This window comes from Cygnus olor, chromosome 3, assembly GCF_009769625.2.
Source record: "Cygnus olor isolate bCygOlo1 chromosome 3, bCygOlo1.pri.v2, whole genome shotgun sequence".
Taxonomy (NCBI): Eukaryota; Metazoa; Chordata; class Aves; order Anseriformes; family Anatidae; genus Cygnus; species Cygnus olor.
Window position 1 is genome coordinate 16,807,631 of NC_049171.1, and position 27,277 is coordinate 16,834,907.

The window sequence follows — 27,277 nt, forward strand, 5'->3', positions numbered from 1 at the left end:
CCCCACATCAGTGAAGCCCTGTTTCATCACTTTCAACAGCTGATAAATTTTGAGCTGCTTAAACCCCAGAACTTTGAAGGGAAAGGTAAGAAGTGTTTGTAGCCTTTAAGTGTTTTCACGGATACCTTAAATCATTCACCAGCATTATAGGCATCAAATGAAATAGTTTTCTTTCTTGACTTGTAATTAAGTGCTTAAGAAATGTGTGGAAGCTATCAGTTGATTAAAAAAAAAAAATAAATCTATAGTTCAGACTAAAATACAGTAAAGTAGTAGGTGATTTGTTTTGCGGTGTGGTTTTGCTGTGTTTTGGTTTTTAATACTTGAAATTGATTACATTTATGAAGCTTTTTTTTCTTTTCCCCTTCAGGAACCTGACAACTGCCTATGTATGCCTGTTGGATGAAATACTCGGTTACGTTAGAGGCTCCAGCTGAAGGTCTCTTTGCAAGTGTTCATTTCCAAGACCTTTGTCTGTTATGCCTTACATCAAATTGTCACACAGTTACCTTACAATTACCATATAAATTTACATTTCAGTGTTACAGTGCCTCCAACATAATGATAGATATCTAGTAATTGATTAGGCAAAGTAATAGTTGCAATTTTTCCTTCACTAAAGCCCTCCAGCATTTGCTTTTGGGTATGTCTGCACTGTAACCTGATGGTGTTAGGGCAGCTCACAGATGAGTATGAACCAACTGCCTGAAGCATCAAGAGCAATAAGATTTAGATGTCAGTACAGACATGTATTTTCCACCTTGCTTTTATCTGTTGGACAATATTGCTGACCTTAAAGCCTCCTAAGATAGCAATAACAGTATTAGCAAGCCCTCAAAGCTGCCAAAAAATAACATACCATTCACTATTAGTGACAATCTGTTTCAGATTTTCAGTTTATGAGAACTTTCTTCATGCTGTCAATAAACTGCTAATTGCATGTTGGATGTGGTGTGTGCTTAACATACACAGCTTTTATGTATATGTTGATTACAAAGCTCCAAACTTCCAGTTAACCTTTTTTTCCCTCTAAGCATGTCTTTTTTTTTTTTTTTTTTAATTAGAATGGTGGGATAGAAAGATCCTTAGATAGGTGCATATAGAAACATTTGTCAAATCAAATGAATTCAGTCCAAAAGTTCAGTCTCTAAGGAGCTCAAAGTTTTTTGAATGACTGAAAAAGTGTATTTACAGTGGAATTTAGGAATTTGATGTTATAGTTACTTTAAATTTTAATACTTATGTAATAGGTGAGCTCCAACCAAGAGTTGTAGCTCTTTCTGTAAGAGTGGTAAGGGTAATGATGGCATAATCTGAGCAAAATGAGAATCAATAAGGACTGGTAAACAGCATGTGTCCACATGTGTAGCACCTTGCTTCATATCTGTTGGGTGGAAATGTTTATGTGCAGTAAAACAGCTTTTTAACAAGAACCAGACTGAGTTTATAGATGTGACATGTAATTCGCTCTGCCTCCTCACTGTTATGTCTTTTGAAAAGTACTAATGGGAGGTTTACTTAACGTGTTTTACACAAATTTGTTAATTAAAAAAGCAAACCCCCAGCACTAGCACAGTTTTTTTTTTCATGTATTTACAAGCAGAAATACAAAAGCACAAATGAGATACTTTTCCAAGAAGTTGTGAAAGAGCTTAACCAGTTTTTGTAAAATAGCCTTCCCCTTGTCTTATGCCTTGTATATTAATTCCTGTTGAAACTTAATCTGAACCTTTAAAAAAAATGTTCATACTCTTGGTCTTTTTTTATATGTTCTTGCCCTGGGGTCAGATCTCTCTTAGTTAGAAGATGGATATTTTCTGTCATCTTTTTGCATCTCTTGTTGTTAACCTTCTACATAATGATGTCTGTGTAACATTTTATCCCATTTTAAATGAGCTGAGTCCCTGTGCCTTTCTGACAACGTATGTGTTTGTCTTTTCTGGAGTGCGTTGATATGTCTAATTTTGAAAACACAGGTCTGAAAATGGCAGAAGTCTCAGCACCAGTGCCTGCTGCCTCTCCTCTCTACTTCAGTTTCCATCAGACTGCCAAGTTAGTGGATTTCCTTCTCTTTGAGTACCGCATGGGCCTGTCAATGAGTTTCTAAAAGATCATACAGAGCATGCGGATAAGCCTGACATTTACAGAAAATGTGTCTGAAGGACACTTCCAGGGGTTGCATTTCCCTCGGATGCTGATGTCAGATTGGAGCTAAACCCGCATAGTTCTGTGGGATGCAAGAAACTTGGGGCTTGCGTGTAGTGCTTGGTGTGGGCAGGCAGCTGGGGGCTCTGCTCATTGCTTCTTGAAGGCAAGGTATTCTGCTTTGGTCTTCCCATTCTAATACGTGTGAGATGTTTAGTCTTGGACATTAACTTTGTCCTCCCCTTTTCTTCCTGCCTTCTCTCTCCACCTTCTGAGCACTACGCCTCTTCTCGGGATGAGAAAAAACAAAAACGATGGGTACAATTTGGGTAGGGTATTCCAGTTCTGAATATACACACATGAAATATCTGGAAGCCTGTTCTCAGAGAACATGAGATGCTGCAAGCATGTGGAGGAAGCATCACTTACTGCTGCTCTCATGCTCTTCCCTAGGCAGCAGCTGCTGCAGCTGTCAGTGGGAGTGCTGCACTGGGTGGGCTGCAGTGCCCTGTGCCTGGCCAGGTGCAAGACGGTAAGTAAGTATCAAAGTAATTCCCTTTTTTTCAAATGCAAGTAAAATTTAGCAGATTTTCAGTCCAGTTGTGTTTTTTTATATATATATTAAAAAAAAAAAAAAAAAGCTTTTTGTGACCATTGAGAGTTTTGCCATCAGCAGTAAAACTTAAGAGCTGGCTCAAGCTTTTTGTTTTATGTAGAAATACCTGAAATATTTGTAAAACTGTTTGCCACAGACATGGTGTAATTTATGAGGTTATTTATTAGAATTATAATTACATTCTTTTTGGCAAAAGGTACTGCTAACTAATGTAGTTGAATTGTTTTGAATCTGGATAGGTCCAAAAACTTCATTTAATATTGTGCTATCTGTCTATTCATCACAGTGTTGCGAGGACAGACAGGAGGTAAAGGTTTGGCTCCAAGGGCAGCTAGCAGCAGTAAGTTTGGCTTTATTTACATTCTTTCTCCCATGTCCCTTAATTTTTAGTATTTTTTTTCCCCTAGGAAAGCAACAAACTGAAACATGAGTTCCTCTCAGTTGCTGTGATTGATTCCAAAAGCAACTGCGTTTGTTTCCTCTTTTGTTTCCCCCTTCGATTTGCTTTAGCATGTGGCTTACACAAACATTGACTACTGCTGTGCAATATAAGCTTTGTTTCATTGAAGTACTGTTTGCATTTGGTCCTTACATTTTAGAATTACAACTTAAATGGCTTTTCTAGAGAGGATGATGTTAATGTGGATAAATTGGATTTCAAAGACCAAACATTTCCATTTTTCTGTAGAATCAGAAAATACCAATCCTTTTGTAGAATGGTACTTTTAAAGAGTACATTTGTAAAAACTATTTTCCAACTAATATTCAGTGCCAATGTTTATACAGCTTACTCAATCTTCTGCCACGTGACAGCTGCATTCTACTGTCCTTCTCCCTTACAACTTCCAGTAAAGGCTGTGTAAATCATTTCTTGTTGCATGTAAGCAAGCAAAGACAGTGGTAAACAGGAAGAGATCCTTACTCACAAATACAGTATTCTCATTAGTAAATCATTTAATATATTTTCCACATTGCATAAATTGATCCAGATTGCAAACTTGTATGGGAGAATCTCTAACACATAAGATTGTGTAGAGGATGTGTTTTGCTTTCCGGAGTCAAATATAACCTTCATGACCTAATGCTTATCAAATGGTACTTTGCCTTTAACAATACAGCATTTTATGCAACTTTTCCTTCAAAATTTTGGGACCATTTTACTTAGGAGCGAAATTCCCAGCTAGCAGAGCTGAATTAGCTAAATCATCATTTCCCAGTTGCAACTGCAAAATGAGTATGGAAGATCGGGGCTCTGATATCTACTCATAAAGCATAAAGAATCGAGCGCTTCATCCTTTTAACAGAAAAAAAAAAAAAAAAAAAAAAAAAAAAACCAGCAAATCTGTGTCTGCTCTGCGCTCAGCCGGCGGGAGATGGGTGCCGGAGAGGAGCCTGCTGTCCCCTGCCGGGCCAGAGGGTGGCAGTGGCCCTCCACGCACCCGGGCCAGCGCTGGAGGAGAGCGACCCAACTCTCGGGTACCTGCTGGTGTAGCTGGGAGTCAGCTTTTCCGTCAAAATACTCGCACGGGGTCCTTCGAGTGGCTGGGCTTGGTGCAGGAGACACGGTGGAGGGCCGCTGGACGCAGCCCCTACACCCGGTGGGTGATGGACGGGAGGGAGTCGTGCTGCTCGAGTGTGCGAGGGGGATTTCGGAACTCTTCTGGTACATACGTGCGTTAAATGCCCGATAACGCATTCCCTGGATGTCCGAATGAGGCGTCTCAGTGCACGTCCCTGGCTAGGGCAGCCACAAGAGCTGGTCCCACTGTTGGGAAGGGACCAGGTCTGGAAGACTGGTGAGGGGAGAATCACCCTCAGCCTTGCTAAAGCTTTTATTTATTTATTTATTTATTTATTTTTGCATTTGCAACTTTCGTGCATGACCTACTCGATGTTTACAGCGTGTAAAATGTGATTGTTGCCAACGGTTGCCCACCAGCGCGTAGCTGGATGTGGGTCTCCTGATGTGTGTTTGGCTGAGAGTTAATGGGGATGTTGGCAACAACTGGCCTTCCGCTGGGGAGTAACGGGGCCAGAGAAAGCGGTGACAAGTTCACAGAGTTTCCTACTGTCTTCTGGGGGTACATCGGCAATGATAGAGAACAAAGAAAGCCCAAATCTGTAAGGAAACTTTGAAGCCTTAGAATAAATTCTCGTGCACTAAGCTTTGACCTTGCTGTTTATTTTTGCACGACAAAGTCTTAAGAACAAACCCAGAGAGGGAATCTCCTAAGTTAGAGCACGCAGGGTAAACTCCTAGTTCTGAGCAGAGGAATGCGGTGTGGAGATGATGAATTAGTTAATTGTGAAAGAGGAAACATTTTTTCTTTTCTTAATTTACAGTTTTAAAAACATGTTTGTGTTTTTTCTTTTTCTTCCCGTTCATTTCCCCACACCTCATAAATTGTGAATTTCTCTTTTGGCTACGCATGACGAGGAAATTTGTTTCATTCTACAAGTGTATTAATCATCCCCTAGCTTAAAAATATTGAAGTTGCAACGCCTCAGTTTCTGAAGGGGTTGATCTGCCTGTTGCAGCTCTTTAATTTCATAAACTAAACCATGGGTTTAATGTGACATTCAGTGTGGTCTCACCCTAAAACGAACAACAGGGTGAAAAATTAGCTTTGAGGGAGAAATGGGGTGGTGATTATGTTAAGATTGTTACTGTTTTGAAAAGACTAAGCCCTCAGCCCTGACCGACCCCCCGAATCTGCTACTGTTCACGTCGGTAAAACACCCACAGAAAGGAGTATTTCAGGAACTGCGACGTGCAGAGCTGCAGTGATGAAATCTGTTACTACCGGGCTGCCAGGGTTAAACGTTCATCGCTCCAAGTTGGGACAAACCGAGCGCTGAGACAGTAGCAGGGCTCGGCCACAGGAGGCACAGCGAGTGTTTGCGATGGGGAGAGATTTCCTTAATCGCTGCTGGATGCGTTGTGAGAAGATCATCCCTGGCCTTCCCCCCTCCCGGCTGAACCCTTCTGTCTTCTGATTGCATTGATCCTGGGAGAAGGTGCGCTGCTGTGGCTGTATTAAGAGATCAGCGCTGGCTTTCTCCCAGCCTGCGCGGATGGTTTTGGTGTCAAGGGCAAGGAAAGGCAGCTGCTGCCCCCACGCACCATCCGCCCACCTGCCCGCTGGTGAAAGTGCTGCTGGCCCCAGGTGAGGCTCCTGCCAGATTCCCCAAATCCTAAACACGCCCAAAGTGTGGGGCCTGCCAGGGAGCGCTACTTACCCAAAACATCGGTGAAGTTTCCCTCGTTTGTGATCCTCTTTTAATTCATTTGTAGGACTCAAAATCTAGTTCCTGTGTGAGGTGGGTTTCTAACTGAGCTTAAATTAGAACATCATCTGATAAGGCACAGTTCCCACATCCCGTCTTATGACAACTAAAGAGATGTAATGAACAATGCTCGTTAGAGTGGGCTCGGAGGGTACGTTAATGCCCTTCAATAAGTAGGGCGGATTGCACAGTTTCTGAAGGCAAAAGAGAAAAAAGCTGTTACTGGCTTTCAAGAATTTCGAGTCCTATTTCAAACTTAATTTAATTCTTATGGAGAAAGAGTTCCTTTAGGAGCAGCCAAAGTTTAATCAGTAACACAACAGTGATTTAAGCTTAATTCTCAGTATCTTAGTCATACAGAGCTGCTGCTGCAACTGATTAGAAACCCCATTTCATTGAAATACTGCATGGAAGCATGAAAATTCCAGTGTGGAAAGGCAACAGTCACTTCATCATTTTAGATCCCATGTTAACGCATCACCAGCTCGCACATTCAAAGCCTTTTTAGAGAAATTTAATAGTTGGGGGACTAATAACCACCCACAACCCCTAATTCCGAGCGATTATTCTGAACACAAATTAACAGATCCAGGGCATCACTACTGAGCACTAAATCATCTGTAGGGGTGGGAAAAAAAGAAGTTACATTCCATGGGAATGTCTCAGGATTAACCGCTTTTGTGTATGTTTCCAAACACTTTGTCAATAGCATCCCCTCCGTAATAAATTACTTTACTAGCTCCTTTCACTCTGTTTACAGACAGATCCTTTAGGAGTTTGTCATATACATTCAAATAAGACTTTCCAGGTTACAAGAATTATTATTCACTTCAGGTAATTTTATTCTTTGTATTCTCTACATATTTGAACTTTTACTCAGTAAAACTGTAACAGAATGTTTAAGTATTTTTAAAAAAACAAACACCACAAATCATAGCCAGCCAACAGTTGGTCCCCAAAGAATAGCCAGCAATCAGTTCAATAAACACACTTGATTTATTTTGTATAAAAAGGGGTTAAGTTTACAACTAAACTTTTATAAAAAGTTTAGCATGATTAAGTACATCATTACACTTTTTGCAGAAATTTACATTTCTGCCACTATACAAGAAAACTCTAATTAAAGAGTTCACAAGGTTTCACTCATATATATATATTTATATATAAATATATACACAGCATTCAGTCCTAGGTTTGTGTCAGAAAGGTAATTTCTGACCACAGACTCTCCTAAAAAACTGAACACTGGATCCTTCTGGTACTCACGCTCCACCTTTGGAAAAAAAGGCAAAGTCTGCTTTAAAATGGGCAACTCCTTGTGAGATTTTGTTTCGCTCCCCACGTTGGGAATAGTATATAAAGGAAGCCTTCCAACTAGGGAAAGGGTATTTAAGAGTCTCTTCATAAATAACTAGGTTCAGTCCAAGTTGAAGAATGGGGTGGGGATAAAGATCAATCTTGATTTTTCTTCTTTAATCATTTTTAAAGGTCCTTTTAGTTAACGTGGATTTCCCCCCTCCAGATACAGCTGAAAAATAAATTCAGCACCTCAAAAAAAATCTTGTAGACATTTTCTTGTGCAAAAAAAAAAAAAACACTCATCAGTGGAACACCTGCAAGAGATTGAAAAGAGGCATATTTAGGAGAATGCTAACAGGGCAGAGATCCGGACAGACTGGCGCCAGAGAGGAAGCCACAGTTTGAACATTTAACCAAACACTCAAAGATTGGGCAAACCCTGGCGTCCAGATGCAACACATACACGCTCACACACTCGCTCTCAAGAGCGCAAATTGAACATTAAAATAACATACACTCAAGGGAAAGGGTAGAAAGAGGATTCTCAGCCCAATCTCTATTTAGATCTCTGCAAACGCAATGCTCAGAGGCGCCAGTCTGCCTCTTAGAGCAATTATTTGATTAAAAGCAGTCACTTATTTAACTGATAGTGCAGACGATCCCACATCACAGAATTCACGGAATTGTGCCAAGATTCCCAACTTAATCAGTCACTTTGGCCCAGGAAGTTAAGACTTCAAGAAGAGATAACCAGAGAATTTGCTTTAAGCAGTAGCAGAGCAGACAGCCTGTGCTGCTTAATGAACCCTAACAGCAAGATACACTTCGGACTGCCAGACTCAGTTGGGAGGCTAGTTTTTTTATTTTCCAGTTGGATTAGGGTTATTGGTAACAATAAGAGAATTATTGGCAACAATAAGTCAACTATAAGTGAACTTTTAGGAGTTATTTGTTTTGCAAGTGACAGTCATCCCGGGGGGGGGGGGGGGGGAAATCCCATTCAAAGCCCAACCACTTTAACCTGAAGTTTTGTATTTTTGTAATAAAGAAAATGAAGTGTATTCTACTCACCGTTGGATTCAGCCACAAAGTGCTTTGCTGTCACTTGACATGAGTTCTGAGGGGAACTCGGCTGCCTGCAAGGAGAGAGCAGAGGCAAGACCCCACCGTTAGCCTGCTGAGCAGCCCGGGCAGCCTTCTGGTGGGGATGTCCCGGCTGTATGACCCCCGAGGAGGGCAAGCAGAGCGGCTTACCTGTAGGGAGAGGATGCTGATGTCTGTGTTGAGGGTGGTCAGCGGGGTTCTGGAGGACGAGCTCTGTCCCGGCCGCTGGTGGTGCAGGCTGACGATGCTGGGGTGCGAGTCCAAGGCGATCTGCAGGTCCAGGATGTAGTCGATGACGTGCTGGAGGATTTCCATCTTGCTGACCTTCTTGTTCTGCGGGATGCTGGGCACCAGCTCCTTCAGCTTGGAGTAGCAGTCGTTCATGTTGTACAGCAAGCTCATGGGGTCGTCCACCGGGGTTTTGCTGCGGGAGATGCCCAGGTTGTGCTCCGAGAGGCTGTTTTTCCGCACGGACCTCACGGGGCTGAAGGCTTTCATCGCTGAAAGGCGGTGAGGAAAAGAGAGGGACGGAGCGGAGCGAGCTGTTTGAACGCACGGGGGGAGCCCTGCGGAGCGCCCTGCCTGCCTCCCCTCAGCGCGCCGCCGCACCTCGCTCTGAGGCGCGGGGCCGCGCGGCCCCCCCTTTTATAGGCGCCGCGCCGCCGCGCCCGGCCCGCGCGCACTGCCATTGGCCGCCGAGCACCCGTCCATCAACCTGAGCACCCGCCCACTCGGGCCGCAGCGACAAGGGGGGTGGCCGCGCGGGCTTCCGCGTGTCCAGCCAATGGCGGCGCCGGGGGGGCGGGGCCCGGCCGCTCAGCTGAGGGAGTAAATAGTGCGCGGCGGGCGGGCGGGCTGAGCGCACGGGGCTGCGCGCGGCCGGGCGGGCGTTGGGAGCGTTAGAGCCGGACTGTGGGCGGCCGTGAGGGAGCTGCCTCCCTCCCGCTCCTGGGGGCTGCTGCCGGTGGTAGCAGCCAGTGAAACATCAGTGAAAGAATAAAGCAATAAATTACTTATTTTCGTTTAACTGGAGGGTTTATCTCAGGATTTTAAGCTGAGCTCCTTCGCGTTTTCCTTCCCCGTACTCACACTAAGCAGCACCCGAGGGAAAGCCGGCTCCGGCGGGGCGGCCGCACACGACCAAAAGTGGCGAAACTTGCCCCAGAAACGATGGAGCGCGGCCGCGCGGTGCTGTGCGGGCGGAGGGCGGGCGCCAACAACCCCGCAAAGCCGCCCCGCCAATTAACATCCCGATTAATTACCCGCGCTGCTTCCCCTTTTCGCCTCCCCCCCCCCTCCTTCCCAAGGGGCGTCCGGCCCCGCCGTGGGGGGCCCCGCGGCCTTTTCCCCCCCTCACCCGTCCCCCTGCCCCCCGGGGGGGCCCCGGCGCTGCTCGGCCCCGCTCCTCCCCTCCCTCAGCCCGGGGCCGGCCGGGACTGCGCGGCGCCAGCCCCGTGACATCAGCCCCTCGCCGCCGCCCCCCCCTCGGCCCGCCCGCCCTCGCCGCCCGGGCCCGGCGGCGCCGCTCAGGCGGCTGCCATGGCGACCGGGGCTGCGCCCGCGGCGGCGGCAGGCAGGCGGCAGGCAGGCGGCGGGCCCGGCCCCGCTTACCCCTCCCGGGCGCACCTGCAGCGGGGGCAGCCGAAGCCGGACGCCTCATGGCCCGCCTCGGGGGGGGGGGGGGGAGGCTGCTGAGGGGGCTGGGGGGGTTCTTGGGGCTCCGGAGGGGCTTTGGGTTTTTTTTGTGAGGTAAAAAAACGCGCCCCCCCCCCCGGGTCAGCCCGCTCGAGTTTTGGGGCGCCTGAGGGAAATGGCGGGGAGAGAGAGAGGGGGTGGGGGGGGAGCACTGCCCTTGTGCCCCGTCGCTGTTAGTGACATTTATTTATCGAGGAATAAACGCAAATGGATTTAATTGCCTCAAACTGGACTTGAAAAAAAAAAGAAAAAATCTGTCAAACTTGGCCCCTTCCCAAGTCATTGACACCACCGCGTAGGTTTTGGTGCGGGGCTTTGCAACGCGCCAGGTGAAACACCTCGCCAAACCCCGCTGCTCCCGGCTGCCCGGTGCCTTTTGTTCGCCTCACGTTTCGAATTCATTCAAAGAAAGGAGTTTTAAGAAGTTTGGTGTGTGTTTTTTTTCTCCCCCCCCCCCCCCTTTTATTCCTTTTGAGCGGGAGGGGAAGAGAGTCTCTGCATGCGAAATATTTAGTTACAACTTCTGCGAAACGCACCGGTCTGTAACAGCGTTTTCTACTTTCACAAAGGATTTTCCTGTTACTTTTGTTCCGGTCACAAAATTAAAAAAAAAAAAAAAAGGCAAAAGAAAAAAAAAAAACTTGGGGGAGAGATAAGGTCTGGAAAACAATCTGGAATTGCCAGGCTGTTGGTGGGAGCTCTGCGGGGCTGGCGTCAGGAAGTCTGCGCCGCCTTCTATTACTGTTGATCCAGCTTTGTGCAGCTGCACTCAGTACAATTAGCTTGTAGAAACAATCCTGCTGTAGGCAGCCTCTTCCCTTCAAAGTGCTTTTCTATACTGATCCCCTCACATCATGATGCTGGAAATCAAGTCACAAGCCGACCACTGTTTGGCCAACATCATCTGTGGGAATTCATTAACCTCCATCCCAGAGATGCAACAAGAGATTGTTTGTCCAGAACTAAACTTACAGCTTAATATGATGTAGCCCATACAGGAAAAAACCTGTGTCCCCATTTTTTTTTTCGTCCATAACAAGAAACACATTGTGCAGCTTTTTTCTCCTTTTTTTTTTTTTTTTTTTTTTTTTTTTTTTTTTAGGGGGTGGGGAATGTAGCTGAAACCAGGCGTGAGCCGGCTCCTGCTAAAACTTTGCCATCAAACTGTTTTTTGGTTCATCGGGCTGCAGTTTCCATAGAAGCAACTTATCCCCGCAATCATCTTGTTGGGTGCACTTTGCAAGCTCATTTCCCGTCTCTGAGTTTGCTCTGCTGCTCTCAGATGCTGCAGCTGACACATTTCCTCCCCGTGCACTTTGCACCCACCTCATCCTTGCCCAGATGCTCGGGGCTGATTGTGCCTAAAAGGGGGTTTCATTGCACTCTGCAGCTGCCTTGGGGGAAGGGATTTTTTTTTTTTTTTAAATCAAATTCTGCTTTTTCCCCTGCCTCAGTGCCCTGCTCCGTGCCATGCCAGCAGCAGGCCATCCTCGTTCCCCCTGCTCCACCGCCGCTGTGCCTCGCAGGGAGCCACGTGCCCGTCGTGTGTGGCCGTGTGCCAACGCTGACGGTGGCTCCCTGGGAGAAGCAGCGGGCAGCAGGGGGACATCACCCTGTTCCCAGGGCCTTTGGGGAACAACCCTGCTGCTGGGGGGGGCTGAACCCTGCATCCCAGCACCCAGATCTTCCCCCCCAGGGCCCCTCAGGTCCCCCTCTGGCAGCATCTCTTGCTGCAGCAGGGCCCCTCATCGCTCCCAGGTGCCTCACGAAGACACGCATCCTCGTGTCCCTTCCACCCCCCATTCTGTCCCAAGGACACCTGCCCCCATTCAGCCCTGCTTCCGAAATGCTCCGTCTGTTCCCCTGTCCCCAGAGCCTCCTCCCGTAGGTCCTGAACCCCCGACACTCAGACGTCCCGCTGCCACCCCCAGCTGTGCTTCCCAACATCCTGCCTTGCTGCAGGTGAGCCTTGGGAGCTCCTGCCGGCCTTCATCCCCCTGCACTCTGCCATAGGGAAAGCTCCCCCACACTTCCCAGCAGCCACGGTTTTCTTCAAGCAGTGCATGGACGCACCTTCTCCGAGTCCCTTTTCCAAACTCCTTCCTTTGCAGGTGCCAACGGCAAGATCTCTTTTCCTCTCCCCCCCCTCCCAATATGCTTTTGAATAATGTTGCTTTTGTATGGTGTCATTCCCCTCATCCCAACTTCCAAACATCCCTCATCTGCTGTTCTTATATTCCCGAGCTGAGAGGCTTGGGAAATGTTGTGCCAAAACACATGTGTTTTCTACTTTTTTCCTAGACTTCTGCTTTTTTGGCCCAAAGTGTTGGACTGTAGGATAGACAGGCCTCTGTTCTAGTTGAGTTCTGACATGCTTACTGCTGTACAATCACTCTCCCAAGTTTGCAGGAATGCCTTTTTGCTCAGACTGTGTTTTCTAGCACCATCCTGCAAAGATGGGTGTCTCTGCAGGAGTGGTGTTGTTCTGCAGGGACATTTTTATGAAGTCCAGGTCCAGGCATTTCAGCTCTAGCGTCTTCTTCTGTTGTGTAGGGTTTCTCATTTCTATAAGCAGGACCGGTGCCCTGAAGGCATTTCTGTATGTAAACTGCCACCTGCACAGGGCTGCTGCTTAGCTGATGCTCCTTGAAGAATACTGCCATGAAATCTCTGAAAGCAGCATCTCGCTGGCACAGTGTTATTGCTGGGAGGTGTATTAAATCCAACAATTAACTCTTACCTATTTACCCCCCCCCAAATAAATAAATAATTTTTTTTTTTACTTTAAAAAATAATAACTTTATTTTTTATTTTTTTATTTTTTTTCTTATTATTTAATATTTATTTAATATTTATTTATTTATTTTTTTTTTTACTTTAAAAAATAATTATACTCTTTGACTATGGAATAATTCCTACTAATGTAATGTCTGTGTTTTAGTTAATTTAGGCAGCGTGTCTTCTAGAAGTGCTTATAGTGAACCAGCGAGGTGTCCCTGTAACTTCTGGGGCTGTGCTAAAATCTGGGATCAAATGAGTTCCTCCCTTCACACACTGCTTACGTAGCAGATGGTTTTCATCTACCTTGGCTTGTCTAGAGCTACTTTTAAATTAATATAGTTCTAAAATGTCAAAAATTTTGTACCCCTCAACAATTCTCTGAGAAACCCCATTTTAGATGGAAAAGAGAGGAGAGCCAGTCATGAGGCTGCTGACAGTAGCTAGCATGCGCCGAGGAATAAATGAAGGAATAAAAAAGGGTCTTGTTCTTTCATTAGTTACCTGCCTGGCAGGTCCAGTTCCCCCAGCCTCTCACTCTGGCCTAACTTTGGTTTTTAGGTTCGGGTCTGTGTGAATAAGGTCTGATAAGGATTAATGCCTGGCTTAATGTCACTGGGAAAAAAGGAAGGACTGGAAACTGCATTGGTGGGAGAAGGTTTTAAATAACTCTTGCAGGTAGGGTCCTGCCACCTCACTCCCGTCAAACTGTAAATTTATATTTTTAAGAATAGATGTGTCTGTATAGCGTGCTCTGTGCAGTTGTTGTTGCTTTGTAATAATAATATTTCATATATTTAGGGGAAGAATGAAGGCTGTACGGCAACTGTGATCTAATGGCTGGTGAATCTATGATCTCGCCTTCCTGCTCACTTTGGTTAGAGTACCTCACTCAGGTGATGGAAAGCCTCGTGGGGTTAAGCAGGCAGCACTAATTCAGTGGTTTCCAAAGCTATTGTTGGTTGTGTCGGGACAGGACCCACAGTGTTCTCGCTGCTTTTTACCTAATGTGTAGAGCAGAATATTTTACGGTCTGGGGAGGTTCATTCCACACAGGGCTCGGCTACTGGAAATGCAACTTAAAACATGTGCACCCAGTCCCAAACGCACGTGTACCCGCAGAGGTCCTGCTGAACCACGTGAGATCTGGAGAGGTTTCTCAGGCTTTTAAAACTTTGCTTTGCTATGAACTCGGAGTCAGCATTATCTAGGTTCAGCTGACTTTCTTGGCCACTGTCTGCTGCGTAAACCCAACTGGAAATTACAAAATAGGTACGTGTCTAAATCTCTTGAGCGGCCTGATCCAGGAGATGTGCTCAGAGGATGGCTAAATTCCTCTGGAAAGCTGAGGGGGAGAGAAGGCAAAGTGCTGCTTCTCTTTTATAAACTCTCTTTCTCGTGAGATAACTTACCCTGGTAGTGAGAGCCTCGGATTCAGTGCTCTCCTCGTCAGAGGAGATATAAACCCTCCTGCTTGCAACGCACCCCCAACAACTAAAGATAAGACTGAGGTGGAGGATACCCACCCGTCCTGTTGAAGCTTGCCACGGTAAAGAAAAGGATGCAAATTTCAAAGGGCCAGAGGTGTTATAAACAAGAGGGAGCCTGCCACTGTAGCTCTGGGGCAAAGGTATCTCCTGGATGGCACAGAGCTCGAATGCTGAGCCTGGCCTGGCAGACTCACCCATGAGGGTGAGGTTCATCTCACCTTATCTTAGCTATTTAGAGGGCTGGTGCCTTGTCTCTCTACAGCGGGAAGAGAGAACAAGAGACACCTGCAGAGCATGATTCATTCTGTGCCTGTTTGACACCTCTGGATGGAACGAATCTCCTCGCTGGGGGCCGTCTCTCCCCGTCAGTTCTCAGCAGAAGCTAGACGACCAGTTTTGATCAGAAGCCTGACTTACAGATGCCAAGTGAGGTGAATTCCACCGTAGATGACTAATTTTTCTCAGTCATCATACCTGATTTTAGTCTTTAAAAATCGGGTATGTTAGTCATTTTAGTTCTCTCTCTGTACGATGGCAATTCCTTCCCCTGGAAGGCTGGAGATGGACTGCTGGCGTGAATTATCTGAGCATGGTACTATTAAAGGACATCATACAAACTTCTTTTGTGGACGGTCTAAGTGACTATGTACTATTTTAATTTGAGAGGTGCCAGTTGCACAAAAATGTGCATTAAAATGTAGGAAGATATAAAGAGGCTTCAACTGGGACTTTCAAAAAGCTGAAATGCTGCTTACTTAAGTGAATGGAAGTCAGGTACTTTGGAAAGTATCACTAAGCTTACGTTACATTTTAGGCACTGTCACCCAGAAAAATCTCTCTTCAACTTCTAAAACTGAAGGCTAGGTGCCTTTAAAAATGCTTCCTTTAATCCTAGCCCCGAGGAGGTGACCATGTAATTTTCAGTTTCTAAAAGTTAAAGTTTTTCATTTTTGATAGCATGGAGTAATGCTGAGGTGAAGCACAGGATAAACCCCAAATATGTACCTCATTGTTTCATCAGAGATCAGCAAAAGGTCACCGAGCCTTCTTATCAGATTTCAACTGTGCAAGTGTTCTTTTTTTGTGTGTGTGTCTAAGTTTGGTGCACATACAATCTTTGCAAATAGGTGATTGCAGGAAAAGACAAGCTATGTGTTTTTATAATTTAGTATTTGTTGGAGGTCCTGTGAAGGTTATGTCCAGTCATTTTCAAAATCTAGATGGTGGAGGCGATGGTGTTCAGTTTGGCAAAATTAAAGTCATATGTTCTTCTGATGGGTTTTTAGCTGCAAGTGTAGTTGGAGATGATTCCACCACATTGTTCGTGTCAATCACTCCAGAAGGCTGAGTGCCTTCAAGTAGTACAAGACACATGCTTGAGGAGCCCTTTTACTTCTTTTATCAAAATACTGAAATTATATGTGCGCTCAAGATGTTTAAATTTGGCAACATAAAAGTAATTGGGAATGGACTCAAAATTAAATTACTTAAGGCCTCGAGCTATTGTTTCCAGCAGAGACAAGAGGTCTGAAAAGATTAAAAGGATACACAAGCTTTTTAGGATATTTTAGGCCAGAACACAACAGCTGGTTTATACCTTGTTAAGGATCTCAGTTGTTCTTCTTTAAATTTGGGTCAGAATTTGGACTTTTTGTAGTTTCTTTATTTCCTGCCGTGTCACTCTGCTTTCTTTTCACTTCAGTAGGATGGGTTTTGTGCTTTTGTGCTCCTTGTTCTCTTTCACAGCCCTACAGGTCTCTGGATTCTGGAGGTGGGATTCATCTCACTTGACGCAGGGCATAGTTCTGGTAGATGTCTACAACTAATCCCATCTTTCAAGACTCTGGTTACAGACAATTGATAAAATCATTGCTTTTGCAGTGACTTTTCTCAACCTAATGCACAAGTTTAAAAACTCTAGATCTATCCTTGGCTTCCGAGTCAAGCTCTGCTTAGCCCAGCCAACGTGAGGTTTAACTGGGTACCGTGGTCCTCATGTGGATGGCCTATGCCAGGGCTGCTTCTCAGACTTTCTAGACACCTGAAAATTCTCTCTCTTTTTTTTTTTTTTTTTTGCTTTGTTTCCTGTGTGACTTGGCACATTTTAATTAAAACTCCTGACAACAGACAGAAAATGAGCAGTGATTAATGGACCTTCACCAAGAACAAGTTCTTGTTAGGGTCTTGTGGAGTACTGGGGATTTACAGGCCGCAGTGTGTAACCTCTAGGCTAAATGCTCGTAGCTGTAAGCTTTATGCATTTCTGAGCCATAGTTCAGCCTGGTTTTGGCTGTGGTAACTTCAGTTATGGCACTGCTTATTCATTTACTGCGTAGCTGTGACTTACATAGTGAGGGAGGTTGCCTTCTGTGGGAGCCCTGTCTCAGTTATTGCAGCAGTACATGCACAGGGCTGTAAAAGAGGCAAGATGCTCCCATAAAACAGCTGAATTCTGCTGTGGGGGACTTAATTCAATCCATGCCTCTGCTACAAAGTGTTTTTTTTTTTTTTTTTTTTTGTGAGATGACGATGACAGACAAGTCATTTAAAGCAGACTTTGGTCAGGAGACTGCGTACCACATGGGAAGTCATTGGGAGTTGTTCTTAAATATCTCAAGTGTAATGAAAATGCCAAGCACTATGAAGTAACAGGTCCCATCTATCACAGGCTTGGCAGCCAGAACTGCCGTTATTAACCAGGACATTTCTGGTCAGCTGCTTCACAAATGACCATTGGTTTAAAGTTAACAGATATCATTTTTTTTCCTTGAAAAGGGAATGTCCCTTCTGAGGGTAGGACAGAGGATATTCTAGTAAGTGATTCTGGGGGTGACAGACATTCACTGTAATAAGGGACATTCCAGTTTCCAGTAAGCTTTTCAGAGCCTACAGATTGATTTTAGCTCTGATTTTAGGCTGGATGGGGCTTTGAGCAACCTGGGCTGGTGGGAGGTGTCCCTGCCCAGGGCAGGGAAGGTGGAATTAGGTGATCTTTAAGGTCTCTTCCAACCCAAGCCATTCTGTGGTTCTGTAATGCCCGCTCTCCAGCTGGGAACTCACAAGGCAGTGCAGAGCCAGCATAGGATCAGGTAAAGCTGACAGAATGGAGAAGAAAGAGTGCTGGGTTGTTTGGCTTGAGCTGGAGGACCAGGGAAGGTGCCAGACACATCTGGAGTAGAACTTGGAGCACAAACAAGGATGTCTAAGGATTAAAGGGAAACGGGAGAAGGAGAATTCAGGGTTTATATATCTAATCATTTCTTTCTTCTTCTTTTTTTCTTTTCCTCACCCATTTGAAATCAGGAACTAAAATAAAGAACACTACTCAGAAAGTGAATGCTTCTGAAGATGTTTCTTACATTTCTGTGTCCTGTTATAGGCAGGACCACTTATGAAGTAAGTTATGGTACATTTAACCCTAGCTAGGTAAGTCCTCTAGCCTCTGGGAGATATAAGCTCAAGACTGATACAATGAAATCCATATAAAGTTTCACATAAGTTGCCGGGGAAGAGACTCCAGAAGTGGTTGCATGGGGCATTCATCTGGTACGCTGGGAATCCCAAGTTGCGGTCTGAACTGGGGAAGGCCAGGCTATGAAGCATTGGTCTTTTACACATCAGGTCAGTTCTCTGAGAATTTTCTGAGGAAATATTCATGACAATATTCTTGGGTTTCTTCTAAAGCATGATGGTAAGACATCCTGAAAAGTGTCTTGACGGGAAAATCGTTCTTCCGGTGTCTGTTCAGTATAATTTTGGGGTACGGGACCTTTCCATTATATCCAGCATCACTTTGAAGTCATATCTGATGTAAAACCTCTGCTGAATACTTGCTGCTATTTGACTATATTTGCATAAATTGTTTAATACAGAGTGACGATGTTCTGCTTCGATGGTTTCTTCTTTTCTGTGTGAGCTCCTGCTCTGTCTTCAATAGTGTTCGTATAGATTCTATCAAGAAAAAACAAATGTCATGGGAAAGTTTTAGGTAATTTTTTTGCTGTCTGGGTGTTTTTTTTTGCTGTAATGTAGACGTTCCTATTTTAAACCTGGTAAAGGCATTGCCATTTTGGGAGATGATCCTCTCTTCTCTGCACTGGAGCAGCAGCACACCTTTCAGAATTGGCAATCTGCAGTATATCAGTCGCTCTCTTCTCCGCTGTTGAGGAGAGTTAAGCACGTGTGTGTAAGCTGCAAATGCACACTCCTCTGTAGGATAAGCAGGCTGCCCGTGTGGATGAGCTGCTGCAGGGGTGGCCATGGGTGAGACACGACACAGGCCGTAGATACTCCTTGATGGAGACTCAGTGATTGTGATGCTTTACTCTTGTGGGGCCTGATGCAAAGACAGTGAAACCCAGGAAGCCTTTCCCTGTCAGCCCCACAGCTCTGGATTCAGCTTCAGGTGAGTTTGTGAATGTATATGAGGGATACAGCTGGGGTTTGGCTGGTAAAGCTGTTGCCTGTGAGAGCAGAGAGAAAATTTGTTTCAGTGCTCTGGGTTGGCAAGTGAATTTTATCTAAAACTTGCCACTTGCACGTAGCCAGCCTGCTCAGGTTCTAAATAGATTCTGTCCTCAGACTGTAAAGAACAAGATAATCAGTTTATTTTATGTACTCGAGAGCTAAATTATTTTAAAAGTCTTAAATTAGCAGGCGAGGAGGAATTTATTTGCCAAAGACATTCAGAAGCAGCTTGGGAAACCTGTCAGAGCCCAGCTTTAACTGCTTAGCTGGTGACTGCTCTGCTTAATAGCTCTCAAGCGTGCTTATAGTATGAGGGAGACCAACACAAAATCCAGGATGCATGGGATTTTCTTCCAAACAACAAAAAAATGCAATCAATTCCCAACCCATATAGTTAAATAAGGGGAAAACCTGCACCTACAGCCACTAACATCACACTGCATCCCTCCACTGGCTCTGCCCCTGTGCTCCAGGCGAAAAAGAAGCTTGCTCTTGTTTCAGCCTCTCGTTACCCATTCTTTCCAGCTCTGTTAACTTAGCGCATTGCTGAGCATAACCTTTGCTCTGTGAGCGATGCCAGCCTTTGCCATGCGTTGGTCCTTTTCCCACCCAGATATCTTCACGCTTTCCTGCATCCTTACCCTCCACGCGTGGAACAAAGTCTGGAAAACTCTCTCCAGCTGTTCTCCTTCAAATCACTCCTCAGGATGCACTTCGACCCTGATGCCTATGGGGCACTGCTGATAACGGCCAGGCAGAGTGCAAGTTAAATTGTTTTCTAGCCAGCCTATGCGAAAACAGGCTCGCGTTATTTCTACTGCGGTTTTCCTATCAGCCTCTTTCCTGCTGGGGAGGACAAGGCCATAATGCCTTTTTAGTAATCACCAGCTGTCATTGGAAGCTGACACAGATAAGAGCAGCTCTCAGCACCCCCAGTTGTTACCTTCCCTCTCCTCGAGTCACGGCTCCACCAGCTCGCTTTCAGCCACCACGCTCATTTTGTTCGTCGTGACTCTCGCACGTCTGTGAATTCGGCTCCCCGGCCGCACCGAGGGACTGCTTCAGTGTCCACCCTTTCAGAATATGTTAACACGTCTTGGCTCCGAGCATCAAAGGTCTGTTTTGGGGGGAGCCACACGCGGGCGCTGATCTTAACCCTTCGCAGAGTGACAGGCTCCCTTCCCGTTGCTATTACTTGCCTAAATGCGTTTGGAGCGGGCAGGCATCCTAGCTAATCAGAGCTTCAGACGGGCGATTCTTCAGATTGTTTTAGGGTTTTTAATTAAAACTGGAGGCTCCGACATCACGTGGCAGGGAGCCAGCATCCGTCATCTGACAATAGCCTTCGCCGTCGCCCAACAATGAGGGAATTCCTCAGCGTGTGCTGAGGAGGCTCCTGAAATGCTGCGAACAAGCGAGATCGGTGTTTGCAAAGCACCCTGCAACATTCAGCCCTGCGGGTCTGCTGGTTTTTTAAAGCGTATAAACAAAACCCTATGAGCCCCACGTAGCACAAAGATACCGACTTCTGTTTATACTGTCCGGATCACAGATGCTGAGCGTGAATGCACGAACAGTCCCTTTGTATCACGTTTGACACTTCCCGTGGCTGTCTGCGCTGTTTTTTTTAATATATAGAATCCCTGATTCTCCACTGCCTTGCACCCTGTCTATTCATTCTCACCCCTGCAAAGTGAGGGTAAAACACTATCAAAACAAAATGGTACCATTTTGCATGTTTTCCACTCAGTTTGTACAGGTGTAAATGACTACAGAAAGAACGGGGCAGAGCAGAACCTGACCCGCAGTCTGTCTCTCAGTGCGTCAGGGGTCTCGAAGTGGGGGGATGACAGAACAAACACAAGCTGTTACCTTGCCATTTTTGCTAGTGTTTTAAAACCAGGCAGCTTGCAGGGATGACAGATGCAAAAGTCAGGCAGTGCTTAGTTCCTGGAGTCCTCACGTGATGTCCTCCCCTACAGAAGAGAAAGTGTCACCCATGGCATGGGTAGGTGCTTGTGATAGCTGCTGTGGCAGCATGATTGCAAACACGAGTCATCTTTGGGTTGTTTAGCAGTTGCAGTGAGGCATAGAGAAAGAAAAATCCTCTTTTTTCCTTCTGCTCTTTGTTATGTTACCTTAGCTTTTATAAACCATTGTAATGGAGAGTGAGCTCTTCAAGCAGGCTTCTGGGTCCTGGACATGAACTGCACTCTTTTTCTTGGTCATTATAGCAGCAGAAGGCTGTACTCATCCTGTCATCTTAAGGCATCTTCTGATACTGCCTGACACAGGTCTGCAAGCACGCACCCAAGCCTTCTCCAAAAAACCAGCAGCTCCTTTCTGCCTTTCTCTTTGCACAAAATCCAGCTCTCCGACACTTGCTGACTTTCCTGAGCAGCACACCGGACCATGCGAGCCCAAGTCCCTGTTTTTGCCAGGACACACAATTTGTTTATGACACACAGATATCATTATAACCCCCTTGCTGGATATCTTTCATAAATACATATCCTGCTTACTCTAGGCCCCAGACTACACTAACTTTCTCTTTATTCGTTTGATTTTTTTACTGCCAGAAATCCTGTCCAGTTACAGTCCTTCAGCTTAGAGTGTTACCTGCAGCGCATGCTCCTTTTGGGCTGACTACGTGACTCTAACAGAAGTTTGCCACCCTGGTGTTTCCAGCAGGTAGGAGATAAACCTTCAAGAGAAGGGCCTTGTCTCTGCAGAGCCTTGTGTAATCAGTGGGTGAGCACTGCTCCATGCCCTACTTCGGATAACCTTCAAGATGTCTCACAGTGCTGTTTTTAAGCATTGTCCCTCGAAGGGAGGATAAGAAAGTCAGCAGATATTGTGGCCGCAAAATAGAAAGCGATATAGATATAATGTACTTTGCCATTCATGCAAGAAAAATAATGTTGGATTGTACCAAAAATATTCACCCTCCCGCCCAAGAAAAAAAAAGTAATCAAAGCTCTATATAGATAAACACTGGCAAGATCTGAATTGAACAAATATTACCTAATTCAGAGGCTGTTGTAGTAGGTGGAAGGGATGGGCAGAAGTTAAGGTCTCTTTTGAAATCAGAGCAGTAAATATTTTTGCTTATCTTCGATTACAATCTCAGCCTTGCCATTGCATTAACATATGCACTCATTTTTAGAAACTGTGTGAATTTTCCTGACTCATTTGAGTGCTCTGTAACTATTTGTATGCAAATGTGACTCATTAAACATTCTCATAGGCACACATTTTACCCTCCCATTGAAGAGCATACCAAACAGTTAGGAGTGGTGGTGATCCTTCTCCTTTACATTCCCTAAACAAAATCTTGTGCCTTTTTCACCTTTATGATAATATTTGAAGAAATACAATTTCAAAGCTGTCTTAAAATGATAGGACTGAAAAACAGAAATAATAAAAAAAAGCACTTTATTAAAAAAAAATATTGAAATGACACATTCTCACATCTAGATTTGAGAGGTTTCAAAGGGGCTACACGTTTCCTTCTAACTTTGAGAAATAAATAAATAAATTCTGGCCTGAGAACAAGCATGTGAAAGTTCAGCTAAAAGGTAATGTATCCGTCAATGCATGCAGAGACTTAGAATGAAATTGCCATCTCAACCCTGGCTAGAAAAGATGCAGCTGATGAATAAATATATATTGGCTAGAATAAATACAAAGTGTAATGCCAGATGTGGGCAGTGCAGAATGGCAGTAAACTGAGTAAACATCAAATGAAGGATTAGCCTTAATTGTGAGGTATCGTTTCCAATGAGAAACAGCACTGCGAATCTCTTTGCCCCAACCCAGCTGAGGCACCTTTCCTAACTAGAAGAGAAGCTGCCTGGTCTGTCACTACTATCCCATCTGAGGCTTTTCAGCAGCACCCTGCTGCATAAAACATGCAGTTCGAAGGCTGCCTTTTTGCTTCTAAATATCTCTGGCAGGTTTGTGGGCTTTACAGCTCAGCAAATTTGGTTTGCAGCTTTTGTCTGGTTTTGCAGAATGCGCCTTTCTGTTCCCTGTAAACATCCATAAGACCTTCTGCAGGAACATCCCCTGCAATGCAGGCACACAGCATGTCTCTTTGTCAGTGGTGGGAAATACATTTTTACATTTCACCTTCTCACAAATTCCAAATGACTCTAATGGTGTCTTCCAAAATTATTTGTTTAGGAACAAGGAGTTCAAATGAGATGCTTCACATAGATGTGATGACTCCGTGTGTTTGTGTGCTCCTCAAAGTGTTTAAGCTTTCCAGATTCCTTTTTAAAAGGCATTTTTAAAGCCTTTCCATCTAAGACAACCCTTGAAAGTATAAACCAATTGTGAAGGTTAATTGTGCATTGGACATTCTCCTGTCCCAAATCCACCAAAACTATGGTGACTCTTCTGCTGTTTCTAAGAGGTCTACAGTGTCCCGTGAAACTTACTTAGAAAGATGCCTCCTGAAATCTTCTTACACGTTCATGTACGTAAGGGTAGGACTCACCTCACAGACTAAGACACCAATGTTTAGAGGGTTGGTTTGAGTTGCTCACATATGGGAGTCCAGCACCATTTGAAGTGCTCAAGTCTCCAGTCTGGCCTTCAGCTGCTGCTCCATATTGGTAAAGAAGTCCTACTGGTGGTGTGCCATCATCACCAGCCCTACACAGTTTTTTTGGACACCTAATTGCACCTCAAATGACACTGACTGCAGTCAACAGACGTCAAATAAATGCACTCAGAGGTTTCTCCAGGGAATGCCCAACCAGCTGCTCCAATGTGCACATCTACTTTTGAGTCAGTTGAATGGCTCCCTAGCCTTTCACCACTTAAATTGACACCTGCAGATACACACTAAAACTATTTCTCTTACTCAAGCAGCTAAATTCCACCCTAGCTGTCATTTGTTTGTTATGTATTGCCTTTCCAAAATGGTCTGTGCACCCAGTGTGGGAAGAAAGTGCAGAACTGAGCTGAAGCCCTGTTACCTTGGCCTACAGACAGAAGAACGCACACCCAAGCGTGCACCCCCTCCTGTGCTGCCTGATACCCTGATGGTTCTCTGATGTTCTGCTGATTTGGAACATTATCTCTGTTTTTCTGCTATCATTTCTAAGGAGTCCAGGCACAGGTCTCTGCTATGGTTGCAGTTAATCAGCTAAATGGGGGTGAACTCAAGTATCTTCTCCTTGGCTCATGTCTGACTCTTAGCTGGGTGGTCAGTTGGAGGGCAACTAAAGTTTCTGGGCTGACATAAAATTAAGCAAGTTGCAGAAGATGTATGTAAACAAACTGTAAAGAAGAAAAAGTAGGGACTTGGCACCCAATCCAGCTGTGAGGTCCAGACTGACTCATAATCTGCCAATGTGAAGCTCACTGCAGGAGCAGGTCTTACAAAGGAAGCACTCCCTCTCCTATTAGTGACTGCATCATTAGCAGTGCAGTTATATAGATATCTTAAATTAATAGTGCAACAGATTGTTCCTGCTGCACTTAACAAGCACTTCAATGTAGCAGCCACAAGCTAAAATATTAGCAAGTTTGTGAACTTCAAAGCAAACTTTGCTTCTTTTTTAAGAGTTTTGTGAACAACTAAGCACATTTTCTCCTACCTCATCTTTAAAGAAATTACAAAAGAATGTATACAGCAGGCCTGAAATTCCTGCCAGTCCTTCATCTTGCTTTTCTTGGCATCTTAGTAGGGAATCTGGACACTGAAGCTTGCTCTTAATGAGTACCTTATTTTATGGATGTGTTCTTGTTCTGTGCATAATGCTGATCTGAACTGTTTGTGCTCTTATGAAGGGCCAAAAAAGACATCTTGAAGTAACTGGTGAAAATTTTTACTTTTTTGTTTGTTTGTTTTACTTTGGGAAGTGTAGTTGGCAATTAATTGTGCTAAATTTCTTTCTTGATTTATGTATCAGTGTATCAGTTGATTGTAATTCTACAAATTATCTGCAATTTCAATTCTAGGTCTAGACAATGGAGGAAAAAATACCTCTGTAGTGGCTTGTGGTGGATTAAATGTAGAGGCAGGAAATATTAGGGAGCTGTTGGTCAACGGAAACAAAAGCTGCAGGTAGTAGCTTGATTGGAAACAATGGTTTGGTTGAAGTGTGCCTAAACACAAATGTCAAGTGGAAAGCAAGAATGTAAAGAAGTGGCAACGACAGCAAATTTGGAATGGAACAGATAAAGGGAAGCTGAAAGCACTTGCCTAGAAAAGAAAAAACAACAACAACCAGCAGTAGGCAAGGATTAGAACAAGTGAGATAAAAATTAATAGCGCTGTACACTTACGGCTGATTTCCGTGAATCACCAAGTGACTGTTGTTAAATGCTGGACTAAAACCAAGGGAGGTGTAAAGTCAGAGCCTTTTTGATGGGGAAGAGAAATAATGGGTCTGCCCTTTGAAAATCAAAGGCAAGATTTCTACTGGTTTCATCAGTGCTGACTTGGACCCCCTGTGAGCTAAGCTGAAGAAAAAAATCAATACGTTTATCTTGTGGTCCTAAATTTATACACGTGTTTCAGGTGTTGTTTTCCATTCTGTAAACTGTTTCCACATATGAAAATTTTCAGGACTGAGGACCGTGCATTGTCTTTCCTTGTTCCTTCACTGGTGATGAGGAATGGCAGCTTAGTCTCCTCCATACTTCATGCTTCTGTGCCTCAGACACCAGACACTTCTAGCTGGGACAATGTTGTAGGCTCTGTTAGTTTGTGTCCATGAATAAAGCTGTTATTCATGTTGGGGATTTTTTTTTTCCAGTTCATTAGTAAAACTGGAATTAACTGTGTAACTTGCTGCACCAAAATCCTGACTAGATGTGGGAAGTCGTCTAGCAGTAGACTCCATTTCAGCCATCATGCGATGCCCTGAGCAAGGTTTCTGGATTTTTTTCAAGCAAGGGTTCTGCATTCCTTTGCAAACTTTTGTGGGTCTGGCTCCAACAGGAATTATCTTTTCATTTGTTTTCATTCAGCCGTGAGTTACATTCATGCAACCAGGATTGACAGAAGGGCAAGGTGCCGCTGACTTCTTGGGGAAGGGAGAGAGGGAGTGTGTTTCCTGTCTCGTGCAGTGTCACTAAATCAAACAGCCCATAACCCAAATGGGAGTTGCAGTGAAAGTTACAAAGGGGCTGGAATACAGGTTTCCACCTGCAAGTGTAGTCCTGGTTGTCTGAGGAGACAGATTCACCTCCTTAGGTCCTCCTCACACTCTCTGGGTTAGAGCAGCGCTACGTGCAAGTAGGGCCAGCATCCCGTTTCAAACCAGTTCCCTTCAGCAGCATTCTCGTGTGCGCAGAGGGTTTATAGTTCTGTGGCAGACAGGGAGATGCTCCACAGCAATCTCAGAATAATAGGTGTAGTGGCTTTGTAAGTACTTTGTATGAGCTGTTCGCAGACCTGAATGTTTGTACACTGGGTTAAGAGACTTGCTGGCATGGTTGCATTGTTCCTAATGGCAGCCTATAGGAACAAGCAAGCAGGGGAGATGCGTAACACCTAGATAATAGGTAAGCAATCTCTTTGCAAATATTGGGGAAGCAATTGCAACACAATGCCATACATCCACGCCCCAGGCTGTATTTAAACAGCTATTCTGTCTGAGTTGGGAATAAAGGGGTCTAAAGTGCCTTGAATAGTTAAAAAGCTCTTGCCAAGAGAGGATGAGATCAGTTCCAGACACAGAGAATGCCCCCAAATCTGTAGCATCAGTCCTCAGAGAGCTGGTGCCTCTTCCTCACCAGCACTGACACGTTTGCCCTCCCTGCTGCCCCTGTGCTGCTCTCCCCGGGGGGAAAGCCAGCAGCTCAGCCCTGTGGCCTGCAGGAGAGCTTGGTTTTAAAGCCAGCTTGGAAAATCTGCTGCCTGGGGGACAGGAGGCATCACGTCCTGATTTCTTGAGGACAGCGATTACATTTCCTCTTCATAACCGCCTAGTGCCAAAACCTTGGTAGAAACCATCCCGTTGGTGTGTGAGGCTGCCACGGCAGGGCTGGCCGACAAGGACTTGAAACTTGCCTCGGCTTTACTCTCGGTTCCACATTTTTGCTGCAGCAGTTGTGTCAAGGCCCAGTATCGCTTCACAGGATGGGGTCTGTCGCAGTGTTTTGTCTGAATTCAGAGGGACCAGAGAGGCCCCTAGGTAGCACGGTATTTGTCTTTGCTCAATATGTCGTGCTCCAACAGTTAGCATTGTATTAGGTGGTAGAAACTTTAGTTAGCTTGAAAGCTAAAGCGAGGACAAATGGAGTGGGCTGATTCTGACTGACTCAGCGGCTGTTTTTCATGGATAGGTAAAACAAAGTCTTTGTGGGCAGGGTATTCTTTTGCATAATCCACTATAGAAGTTCCAGATGTTATTTCTTTGCAATGTGTTTTTTT

At 45.0% G+C, this 27,277-nt stretch overlaps 1 protein-coding gene and 1 long non-coding RNA gene across 3 annotated transcripts; one reads left to right on the forward strand and one right to left on the reverse strand.

Annotated features, from left to right (window-relative positions):
- Window positions 1–385: 385 nt before the first annotated feature.
- LOC121066806 lies at window positions 386–7,177 on the forward strand. Of its 2 annotated transcripts, XR_005817966.1 has the most exons (3): window positions 386–2,052; window positions 2,599–2,677; window positions 3,048–7,177. It is a non-coding gene; the product is annotated as an uncharacterized LOC121066806 (long non-coding RNA). The 2 variants fall into 2 exon arrangements; XR_005817965.1 differs by having other exon boundaries at window positions 386–2,677.
- ID2 (inhibitor of DNA binding 2) lies at window positions 7,027–9,083 on the reverse strand. Its single transcript, XM_040550488.1, has 3 exons — window positions 8,603–9,083; window positions 8,420–8,484; window positions 7,027–7,662 (listed from the first exon to the last, which is right to left on the reverse strand). The coding sequence occupies exons 1-2, from the start codon at window positions 8,948–8,950 to the stop codon at window positions 8,428–8,430; spliced, it is 405 nt and encodes a 134-aa protein (XP_040406422.1). The 5' UTR covers window positions 8,951–9,083; the 3' UTR covers window positions 7,027–7,662; window positions 8,420–8,427.
- Window positions 9,084–27,277: the final 18,194 nt, after the last annotated feature.

Excerpts from the sequence above, each read along its gene's own strand:
- ID2 (XM_040550488.1), bottom strand. The coding sequence starts at position 8,950 with ATGAAAGCCTTCAGCCCCGTGAGGTCCGTGCGGAAAAACAGCCTCTCG. Across the intron at positions 8,485-8,602 it reads TCAGCATCCTCTCCCTACAG|GCAGCCGAGTTCCCCTCAGA; the intron begins GTAAGCCGCTCT and ends CTCTCCTTGCAG.